General features: G+C 40.9%; 1 protein-coding gene across 2 annotated transcripts in view; it reads right to left on the bottom strand.

Moving 5' to 3' along the window:
* The window catches only part of LOC135495175 (4-hydroxyphenylpyruvate dioxygenase-like), a 53118-nt gene that overhangs the window by 25447 nt on the left and 15458 nt on the right, over nucleotides 1-12213 (bottom strand). The window contains exons 3-11 of one of the 2 annotated variants that reach the window (XM_064783651.1): nucleotides 11524-11628; nucleotides 8517-8645; nucleotides 8037-8230; nucleotides 7588-7656; nucleotides 5038-5200; nucleotides 4295-4366; nucleotides 3084-3200; nucleotides 1292-1414; nucleotides 228-856 (exon numbers count right to left, since the gene is read on the bottom strand). In XM_064783651.1, the coding sequence (XP_064639721.1) occupies nucleotides 785-856; nucleotides 1292-1414; nucleotides 3084-3200; nucleotides 4295-4366; nucleotides 5038-5200; nucleotides 7588-7656; nucleotides 8037-8230; nucleotides 8517-8645; nucleotides 11524-11628 (1044 nt within the window). In that variant the 3' untranslated portion in view covers nucleotides 228-784. Of the gene's footprint in view, nucleotides 1-227; nucleotides 857-1291; nucleotides 1415-3083; nucleotides 3201-4294; nucleotides 4367-5037; nucleotides 5201-7587; nucleotides 7657-8036; nucleotides 8231-8516; nucleotides 8646-11523; nucleotides 11629-12213 lie in introns of those variants that run through there. The other variant, XM_064783650.1, reaches the window with a different exon arrangement.

Here is a 12213-nt window from a genome sequence, read left to right as displayed (position 1 = left end):
CTATTAAATACCAACAACTTGTAAGTATATATTTCTAAACCAACAAAGGTCAAAATAGTCAAAAAAGACAAATCCAAAAGAGGTTAAAACCACCAACATTGTCACTTATCCCACTTCATCATGCACTAACTCCATCTTCAGTGCATTCCACATGTAAATTTTCTATTTTTCCATCCAAGTATTGTCAATACAATATTATCCAAACTATTTCTTCTTTTTCTTGTATCAGTTGTGTCTGTCACGCACACTGACCTAGGTGTGTTTACGTGATATTCGTTTTCGGAGCTATAACTCCCTTCGGGCGTGGAAAAGTCAGGAACATTTTAGATTTGGATGAGTCGGATTTTGAGATTAACGCTTTTAGTGAAGAAAATGGTTTTGATGATTGGTTTAGACGTTTTTTTAGGAAATTAAGGAATGAGGTATCTTAGTGTTTTTCGACTTAAGTTGTAGTATATAGAATTAGCGTTGCCCAAAGCAGCTGTTGGATCGTTTAAAGTAAGATCGACGACAAGAAAAAGGGGTAAATCATAATTTTTTGCAATCAATCAACGGGGGGGGCTCAATGCTAATCCCCTATGCTCTAGACGTAAATGGTAACACGCAAGATGTAAATTTAAATCCCGCATAAAATCTGTGAATGTGAGTGATTTTGAAATCAAGTGGAATTTGAACTTTCAGAGTATATTATAATTGAGACTCTGAACCAATGTTACTTGTACAGAATAACAATAATACGATATTAATGTGATAAAATGTCATATGTTGTGGTCGATCTATAGATTCAATTTCCGCGAGCAGCCGTGTCTGCCTCGTAGGTCTCATACAACGCCTTGTAGTTCCCGTTCCCAAAGCCCTAAAATTGAAAGAGAAACTATTAGAAATTCTGCTGTTAGGTGTCTGAGATGGTGAGCGTTGTGTAAGGAAGCGGGTTCGTGAGCGCGAGTGTTTGCGTGACGAACACGTTGGGAACGCAATATGGCTCTTATCGCGAATTTTCAGTGCCACTAAAACCATTTCCGTATGCAGCGACCTCTGCCACAAGAGGGCTGTATAATCGCTGTTTATTTATTATGGACAGCACACAAATTGGTTCTCTCCACCACTGTCGTAATGCGGTGCATGGTACATGTACCTACCAATTTGAACAGCACGACGCTGTAGCTTCGAAGCAAATCAACGCGTGTGTTGAGCCATCATCGTCTGTAGAGAACGCCTCTCTTCCGAAAAACAACGAGTGATGGACGCCAGAACTCTGTGATGGAGATTGAGTTTGTGGTAGGACACTCACCTTGTTGTTATGTCTCTGTATGATCTCCATTAAAAGGGAAGGCCTGTCCTGCATCAACTTTGTAAATGTCTGCAGTAGGAAACCCCCTGATTCGAAGTCAGCCAGTAGTTGGAGCCTCTCGAGCTGTGAGGATGTAAAGCCCGGCAATGTAAATAACAAGCCTAAGAAACCAAAGAGCGTCAAACTTGTGAAGGGAAGTTCATTGATTCGAGACTCAGCCATTGCTATTCCGCAAGTGTTCTAAAATGGATAGGTGCAGCGCAGTACGTGTACGCACCTTGGTTTCTGCAGAATGATTTCTAGTTTCGGCTAGGGGAATGAATTTAATGAGATTCGAGACAGATTTGTACATTATATGATAACTTGCATTTAATATACAGGACTTTGTCTAGATCATTTTCATTATCAACTAAACACATTCATTCATGCACAGTCTAGCTCATAATAATATCAACGCCTACAACTTATGATATCTTCTTAACTATTCAACCGTTTTCAAAAAACTTTTTTATTTCCTGCAAAAACCCACGAAAAAAGCAATGGTGTTGTAGTACAGCAAAAAATAAGACAGCCTGGTGTGTTTCCATGTTAATATCTTACACCGTTTCTGAAATGACATACTTTTTCTGGTTGGATAATTCCTATTTGTGGTGACTTCTGACACTGTCCCACAGCACTGTAAGCTCAAAACACGGCTATTCTCCCACTCAGGAACTGGTCACACACAATTATTTCCACAGAATTATACACTACCATCTATTCAACATCCGTAGGAGTGTAATAAGTGACATGTCCAGTTACATCACGGTGACAATAACCCTGATAAACTTATGCCCATGAATGGTATAATTATGTCCCTTCTTCATTGAATGAGGTTTGAATAATTGTTGTGCAATTATTAGAATACTATAAAAGAAATAGCCTATTAAAACTGATCTTTTCTTGTTAACACAGGGCCCTAAACATGGCATATACTGCATGTTATGGGGCAGATTTCAAAGTCAATAGAAATAGTATCTATTGCATGTTGATATTTTTGCAGAAAAAGTATGATAGTTCATAACCAAGATAAGATATCAACATGAAAACACCCCAGAACGTCTTAGGGAAAGAGTTTACAATCCCCGATCACACCCCCAAAAAAGGTCATCGGTTGACTAACGAAGCACCACTGTTCAATGGATTTATAGTTGAATGCGATCAAACTACGTCATTTCCGATCGGGGATTGTAAATTTTAACACGTCTGAGTTCTTGTTGCACTACCACATTAGTGATTTTTTGGTGGAATTTTTCCTGAAATAAAAAAGTTTTTTTGGACCTTTTTTAAAAAATGGTCGATTTCATAGTGAAGACAATAATGCATTTCACTGAAATCAGAATGTTCATATCGACAACAAGATTTGTGACAACCCTGTACAAACCACATTGAAATCGGTCTGGCACTTTGAGAGACATCACAAGTCATAGGTGTTGATATCAATATGAACAAGACTGTACATCATACACTATCTCCAAAACTACTGATGTTTTCAATGCGGTCTACAGCAGAGAGTCAGACCGCCTGGGCATCATGGTAACGACGAAGTGTTATGGTTTTATCATGTAGTCGATCGTTTATTTACTCACAAGATCAAGAAAAAAACTTAAGAAATATAGCACTTATAAGATGTAATATTACGGTGGTATAGAAACCCAGTCAGTACCGTACGCATGGTAAGTGAACCGCTCCGCCAGAATGCTTGTTTATCAAATTAATCACTTATCGTGTTAATGGGCGGTCACAAGATTACCTCGTCAATGTCTTCGTTAAACTTTATATCAGTTGTCTTCATCTTCTCCCTCAACTCTACATAATAGTTTTTTGGGACGCTCATGAATGAAATCCCCCTTGCCTTCAATGCTGCCACCTGCAGTGAAAATGGCTATAATTAGGTCAGGTGAATTTTGCTCCTTCATGTCCTTGGTCCTCTTTAAATCTTCTCAATATTTTCGGGTGTCCATCAAAGTAGTGCCAGGATATGTCATACATAATACATCATCAGGGCAAGAATAAGTACACGATAAATGGCAGGACAAAACAATTTGTAAAAAATTATCCTAGTCCAGCCTGGCGCTGGGTGTAGTGAGGCCTGTACATACATGTATGTTGGGAACGAATCATTTTTTTAATGAATATTTCAGCTTGTTATGACCTTTAATCAGTAGAAATGCAATATTTTAAACGAAAAATAATATTTTTTGGCATCTTTTAGTTGTTCACTGAGTTGACCTAAAAATGTTTACATGGAGGAAACAAACCCTTCAATGAATTATTGAGCAATTAAGCTGTTACCAGTAATTAGACAATTAGACAATGACCGCGACAAATCAATTTACGGGTGTGGCTCGGAATCAGAAGTCTCTGGTACTACTATGACTTAGAAAAGGACATCACGTGATCATTTATTTTTAACAAGAAAATCACTTTCCTGAAATGATCTCAATCGCGATCGACCGAGACCTCAATATTCAAGTTGATCGACCGAGTTAACAAATAGGTCAGTCGATCGAGATAATGGGTGATATGAATAAAGACTAGCAAATGCTTTTACTCCGGTTTTGTACAGGAAGGCCTGGTGTAAATGTACATGGAGATTTAGATAAAAGCATTTGCTAGTCTTTATTCATATCACCCAATATCTCGAGATAATATCTCGATCGATCGAGATAATACATGGAAGTTTCTTGATCGAGATATCAGGACACAGTTTTTTTCATTAAAAAAGCATGTGTTACCACTTCCCAGTCACCGTACAGTACAGTCTGGCGAGTAACTGCTGAAATTTCGAGTGGTTGTTGACCACGGAAATTTTGAGACCTTTTTCAACCATTTTGCCGCAAAATATTAAAAGATTCAATCCCATTGTCAAAGTAGAAAATTATTATTTTTCTCGAAAATTTAGTTTGCAAACATGTATGGGTTTTCCGATTGCCGGAAATAGAGTAGGCATTTTTTACCTACCGTTGAAAATATATCGTCTGTTAATACGGCTATATGGGCAACTCCAGGACCTCCGTGATAGTCAATAAATTCCTGAAAAAAACAACAACAAAAAACGTAACACGTGCTATACCAGTACTCTGCAAAAAACGGCGTGATGTAACAATTCACAGGTGTACTATATGAAATGGTCCAGGACAGAGTGTCTGGGAGACAAAGGATCCTATCATGCGCTGTTGCCTCTTAATTATTGATGATCATGCTCTGTGCAGAATCATGCCTTAATCCGTCACCATACAAAAGGGATTGACAGTTTTCAAGGGGGACATTTTGAACTGCTTCACTGGCACGCTTGTTCGAGAACATTCTCATCAACAAGACCTTCTTATTATTAGGTGAAACATGACCAATGTATTTTATTGCGCATTGCCCACTTGAGAAATCCATCAGACCACTAAAATACAAGCTGTGGATAGGAACTTAATATTTTCTTCGTCCAAATCTGTGCAATATTTCAACTGCCGTACACGGGCGCTTCGGTTGCCCATAGTTATGATCATGATTGTTGTGTTATGATTATTTGTGGAGATGGTCGCGATTTGCATCAAGCACAAATGCCCCGTGGAGACTATGTACATTTTTCGCAAAAAGGAGGTGTACATTTCTCTTAACCGGAATGCAAGCAACCGCATCGCCGTTAGATAATATGTTTCGCTAAATGGTATCGGGATTATACATACTGCGTCGTAAAAAACGATATTTACCTGCAGTGGCCCCTTGCCGTATTCGCTGACTGGTTCCGATAAATTCAAATTAATAGTCCTCTCTTTGTTAGCTACTACGGTGGAAGTCATGGATGAACCTTTGGTCTGCATCGTCTTGGCATCGACAGAATATGCCTTCTCGAACAGAAGGACCTGCTCGTACCTTGGGATAGACAACTCTCATATTGAAATCGGCCCTGGCTCGTCCCACTACAAGAGGGACGAGAAATGACCTCGATGGTAGCGTTTCTTTCGATAGGCCGAAAGTTAACAACCTCCACGTGGTCACCATACAAACGGTTGGCCGATTCGAAACTAACATCGGACATGCACCTGGTGAACGTCTGGTCATTCCTAAAATTAGCGCTAGGATCCAAACAGGTATTCTCATGATTCTGAAAACAGCTCCGCGCACGGGCGTTACATAGTAAATACATTACAGAGCCGGTGCTTCCGTCTGCGCAGCAGACCAAATTGTAGTATGGCTGGAATGTCTGCCGTGTTCCGAGGGCATAAGAGGTCCGTCGCGTGCCAAATCGTCGGACGGTAATTGCATGATATACACTAATATATGTCTAACCCTAACCCTAACCCTAACCCAGCAATCTGATTGGCTCCGACGAATTGGCACTGGACACTAGTGTAAGCGACGACGTGAATATATCAGTTCATTTCGTCAACCTCGGCTGACAAGTCTCATATTCGTTTCAGGTGCGCAATTCGTTGCAACGAAGTTGACATGTGTCTAGTACGCTGGGCTGGTACCAGATCGTCACACAGATGGCAGCACCGGCAGAAAATGAGAGAATCACAACCTCGTTTACCCAGGGGTCATTGCGCGCTCCTATGGTCACTTGCACTGCCCCTGGTATCATGCTGAGCTTAAAAATATCTAATTGGTCAACGAATAACGTTTGACATGCAAATAAGATGTAAATAATGTTTTGACAATTGGCATAGTCATGGCATATTGAATCGGCAAAAGTCTACATATCCATTTACCCTAATGCGATCACAAATCAATTGACGGCATAATAGAACTTCATGGACATGGATGATATATGAAACTAATGCTGATATAACAAAGTAATTGCCTCTACAAGAAAATTGCGTCATTTAGTCGGGCCATGCGGGCACTCCGAGCAAAATAGAACCGAAGAAGCACGTGTTGCAAATGCCAATCGCGCGAGCACTGTGAAAATGTTATTTCAAAACCCCTTTTGATAATTTATTTTTATATTCAAGTATACGGCTTCTTTATCTGTATACTCCCTGAGATAATTGGTCAATTTTACAATTATTTGGTCGGCTACAAACGATTTTGGTCATGATGACACAGTGCTGACACGTAGTGCCCGAATATACGGGTCATAGGTCAAACATGCTACGTCATTCCCTGATTCTGGCGGTGACGAGTGATATGACGTACACGAGTATCCAAGGTCTAGTGGTTCAGCCATTTTGAATGCTAATCAGGTCGACCCCGGATGTAGAGGTTGAGAGGATCATACCGCCATTTTAGGATGACATCACATGCAGGTGCTTGACCATCACATGACATCAGAGTGTAAGAATAGATTTTGATATGACTTTGATCGGACCATCCGAGACATGAACAAAGGGATTAAGCTTATAGACATTATTTGATTGGTGACCATAAACTCTCTTGCCCAATCTAATCTTAGGCATGTTAGTGGGACTAATGGGGGCGAGATTTGGGGAGGAATTCCCTCTAAAGCCATTCGATGTTGCCATATTGAAAAAAATCAGTCCGCGTCGCCACCAGTCGGCGATAAGCTCATAGCCAACACAGCAAGACCAAAACGATGACGTGATTATGTGACCATGGTTGATACCATCAGTTTAACGTTTTCAAGTGTTTCCCCTCATCGATCATTCTTTAAGAACGCTGAAAGATAGATTGACACCATCTTCTGTGTTTCCCCTATTGGCAAATCATGATTTCTCACAGCAAAATACGGAACAACCGCGGTTGTAACACCAGTGCGCAAAAGAAACATATTCTCATCTGGATCGTCCGATCATATTCCCTGGACAAACATTTCCTTTTAAACAAGTACCGTATTTTCCGGATTATCCCCCGCACTGCCCTATGACCCGCACCCCCTTTGACCATTACCTAAAGCCACGCAAGACCCGCACCTGATTATGACCCGCACTGCTCCAAGACCCGCATTCTCCAAAAATAGTAAGCCATTCATTGATGTTGACATCCTAGAACCGCCATGTTTTTTTTAATTGTTAACCAAAGTGGATCAATTCCAGCATGGCCGTAACTATTTTCCCTAGCGGAGACATCACAAACTATGCGATCATGGCGGAAATATTGGTTGAAAACAATGCGAAAACGATGGACATAAATCCTTATCAAGTAACCAGTTTGGTCCCCTTTTTTTTCTTTGGGGTTGGGGCTTATCCCTCTCAGAATCCACGCAAGACCCGCACCTTTGTATTACCCGCACCCCCACTTTTTGGGCCTGTTTGAGGGCAAAAAGCCGCGGGTCATACGCCGGAAAATACGGTACTCACCATTTCGCCGATTTCTCCATTTCACATGCTATCGCCATGTGATCAACCACTTTTAGCCCAACTGCGGGGCTGAAAAAATTACACATATCGGAAATCAGTCAGTATTCTCAATGGTCATCACGAGTATCATGGGTGAACTTATATGTAATAATTTCGTTCGGAGTCCGACAAGAAAAGAATCATCATGAGAGAGAATGCATTATAAGACACCCAAAAACCATTTCGATATAAGTGTTGTCTTTGTTTTGTTTAAAATATCAAACGTATAAAAAATCAAACGTGTGCCCGATTTTGGACAGCTTAGCTGCAAAACCTCCATCGAAACCAGCTTTAAGTGCCAGCGGACGAGGAGAACACGTATGGAGAAGGATGAAGCGACTGTTAGGGTGTCATGTAAACATTTCAAATAAAAAGTACATCACAGAGTTTATGTGATATTGGAAACTTACAGTACATCTGCAAGGGGATCGGCATCCCTCGGCTTCGTGTAGCCCGGCATGAAAAGTCCTCTGTAGGCGCTGCGGTTCACAAATGTATGTGTTATGTCGCCGAATGTGCGGGCCACAGCATAGCGCACGGTACCATTCTCATCTGATTCATTGACTGGTTCCTGGACTATTTCAGCTCCGTGTTGTTGCGCTCGCTCGGGAAAAAAAGCCGAAATGATTTCAATAGAAACAATGGCTTGCTGTCCAGAGTGACTTTTTTATGAATAATCAACAAAAAGCGTATTGCGAAATTCTGACTGCGCCACTTTGGGTTAAAGCTAGGAAGAAATTGTTTTCTACAAATTGGCAAAAAAGTGTCAGGATATCTCCATATGTGTCAGTTTTGAAACATGATGATCGAGGTTAAGCAGTTGGGCACCAATGCATTGATACTGACTGACATTGTCTTCCCTCCTCCAAGACAATAGCCTACAACTGTACCTTAAAGATCGCATCCACGTCGTCCACCTCAAAAGCTATATCTTTCGGGCTATCACCATGCGTTGATAGGAATTTCGTCATCTCTGGCGGAGTGTCGGGCTCCAGCGGTGATTGGAATACAAACACAACCTAAAGAAGAGCACATGAATGACTCCAAGAAGATGCTATCCCGAGGAAGTGGCCGAATGAAAGTTTTTGCTCAAATGATTAAAGTAAAACGTATCCGTCAATTCCCTAGCCTTCGCCAGGGCGGTTGTGAATGCAATACATGTAAGATTTACTCCGTCAGGAAGGCCGTGGGACACTTTGGGCTTGACTTTCACAAAGCATTTGCCATTGGCTTCGTTTTTTTCCTGTCTCTCGAAACTGGAGTTAATTGCATTTGACAACCCTCTTGCACTTGCATATTCCATTATATCGGGTTATTTAGAAAACCGCCCGCCTAGTTCTATACATTCAAGAGGTGGACCGAGAAAAGGTGTCCAAAATGTGTACACATCTCTGATGACGTGTCATACATATATCTCAGGTAATTGTCAGCCTAGTGACTATTGGAACGATTGACGACGTTTGTAGGACGCCTCAAAAATCAAAGTATCACCAGCTGTGGATTTTGGTGTCACTGATTTACCATTTTTTTGAAAATGTGCCACGAATAATTATTTGATTAAATACCTTGGGGCGACAAAACGAAAACAATCAACAATAAAACATTCCCCTTAAGCCTAGACAACATCCGCCTACATCTTTTTTATTGTTTTTTTAAAGCAAATTTGGCTCTGAGTATTGTGATCAGATACATTTGGAAAATTGCCCATATTACATGTACATGTACCTGTTATTCACTTGATTTATAAAAAAAGGTAAAAGCAGACAACACATCCTAGAATGCAGGGCATATATAGAAGATTGTCCATACATTTCGTAAAATCTACTTTTGCACTGCAAGAACCATTTTTGAACAGACAATACCGTATATTCATGTAGGCCTATCTTTTAGAATGATGACGTCATCTTTAGAGCGATAACCAATGGTTTCGGGTCACAAACACCTTGTATATCACCAATAGCGTCTTATTCAATAATTATTAACATAAAAAAATAGACGAAGTAAACACAGTGGGATGTTTGAAAAAGTGAATTTCGATTAGATTCATGGTCGTAGTGTGTAACATACAATAGCCACCGTCAGATATGCAGCCTTTAAATACAGGCGTTTTTTTAATTCTCAATAACCCGATTTATACCCTTTAGAACACTGGATGTGAATTGAAACCGAATTCCGTAGAGCGCTCTCCGGAATACGAATTGGATAATTCAGAACGGTCGCTTCACACTGGCCCGAATACGCATTCAAATCGGTTTAAAACGCGCCACACTCAATGCGTACTAACGACGCGCCTTCTATTATTATTATTATTATTTATTAAAGAGGTTGAATAGCGCCTCCAGAAGCAAGCAACAGCGCCACCCGTAGCAGAAATAAGAACTGCTTAGTGACGTCATGGTTTCCATATACGGCATCTCATTTGCATATTTTTACAACCTTATTTATTACGAGTTATAAATATGCCAGTAGCACGTGGATCATGCCGGGCGGCGCTGTCAAGTGTTTCCACTATGGGTTACATAATCAGTTACAAAGAGGCCAGTGTTCTAGTAAATGAAGTTAGCAATGATAGCGAAAGAATGTTAGTGTATGTTACGCAGTCAATAGCGATAGTAGTGAGTTGGAGAGAGGAGAAAATGGAAAATGGAGAGAATAGTAGTATGGATTTCGAGTCCCAAGAAGAAACTTTGCAAAGTTTTCATCAAACTGATAATCATATTCCTTCCTTCTCTGTCTCCAACAATTAAAAGTTGCTGCAGTCAATCTGATGCGTTTATCCGCGAGCGAATCGACGAGACGAAGCATTTTTCAAGCATCCGAATGGTTCCTTACAGATCCGCAAGGGGCGCGTTACCGAAAATGTTGCAAAAATCAATAACGTGATCGTAAATATTGTCATATTTTTCAAAATGAGAGTAAGTAAATGATACGCAGACGGTAAACCAATGAAAGGCCAGTATCTATTGAACCTTACAAGTGATTTGGGGGCCTTGAAACTCCTTATATTTATCAATGAAACCTTATTCCCGCCTAAGGTTTTGACCGGGCCGTCCAAAACTCCCCATTTTTTGACGGGCCATTCCCTTTAACCTCCCATATGGGAGAATAAAATGTACAAGTACAAAACATATAAGTATATAATATCACAGTATCACAGAGTCATTATTAACAAGTTAAAATCGCGTAAGGTGCTTGACCATTTCCATCTCCCGGCCATGCCTATTGCCAAAGTTCGGGTCAAAGAGGAGTGTCCTCAGCGAGTCAACAACACCGTCGCTAAATGCGGAGAATCCCGGCCTCGCCCTCGAAAACGAGGCCAAAACCGGGGAAAACCCCGCCGCGACGATGTTGCTGACCAGCGTACCTTTGACCAACGAACCGGCGGCAACACTACCTTGCCAGGAAATGGAAATGCAAGTCACGTGCAGGGGAGTTGATTCTCCCTATTCTATGGCATAACGAAAAACGATTTGAGTTGATGAGATCATTTAAATACATGTACATCAGTTAACTAGTTCGGAGCACTAGTTCCCGCGGTCAAAGGTCACTTTCCATGCGCCGGGCGCATGCGCAGTGCGATCGAAAACCTTAATTCGTATCAAGCGCGTCTCAATACGGTTTCGTTGATTCGGATTAGCTGATTCGCATTCAATGCGGTTTAAGAACCGTGTTGGTTAAAGCGGATTGAGATCGGTATGAACCGAGTGTGACGCCCCAATACGTATCAACGTTTTAATTCGAATTCAATTTGTGTTAAAACCCCAGAATCATGGGTATTGGAGACAGGCATCCAACAGACCGAGCTGCCGGTCCTGGGAAAAATCTTGGAAAAAGAATTGCGATCGAAAGTTATTCATTGTGTTTTAGCAAAAATTGCTATAATATCACTAACATTACCTCATTCTGCTTGACCACATGAGCAACAACCTTTCGACTTCCAGTTTCTAAACCTTTGTATGCCAGGGGCTTAAAGCCCAGCCTAGCACAGTAGTGGGCTGCTGCCTGCAAGAAATGAATATAAATATTGAGGGTGTAATGCAAAGAGGATACCGCGGTGACGTCACATCACGTGATCACGACCCATATTAGTGATCGCTATGGCCAATCAGATTCAGTCTACTGACAGCACCAGCACTGAACATATCTCCATGTCTCACTGTCTGGTGTGCTCCTGTACACAAAAACACCAATAGACATGAAATATTGCAATACCTAGAATGGATTCTTTCTGTGTAAAATAAAATTTACAGAGCAGATTAACTTCCACGAATAAAAAAGACGTTTGGTGTGACCAAAGTGCGGAAATAATGTCTCCGCTAAAATACACTACGAAATACACTAGGCAATGCACTACGCGATACACGGTAGAGATGCAGTTGAGTTTGTTATTGTTTTGACTTAGAAGCCCGGCCATATCATAATATATTCATGTATTCATGAAGTATGAACTCATTTCTGTCCCATACAACTCTAAGAACAGTCAATTTCTCCTTAAATCATTACCGAAACCGCGATATCCGCAGGAAGATTTCGTTCTAGTGTCCAAAAATGCATGATTTTACAGGGACGCTAACTCGACAAATAGAG

The sequence above is a fragment of the Lineus longissimus genome, chromosome 10 (assembly GCF_910592395.1).
Source record: "Lineus longissimus chromosome 10, tnLinLong1.2, whole genome shotgun sequence".
Classification (NCBI taxonomy): Eukaryota; Metazoa; Nemertea; class Pilidiophora; order Heteronemertea; family Lineidae; genus Lineus; species Lineus longissimus.
This window is presented reverse-complemented; position numbering and strand designations above follow the sequence as displayed.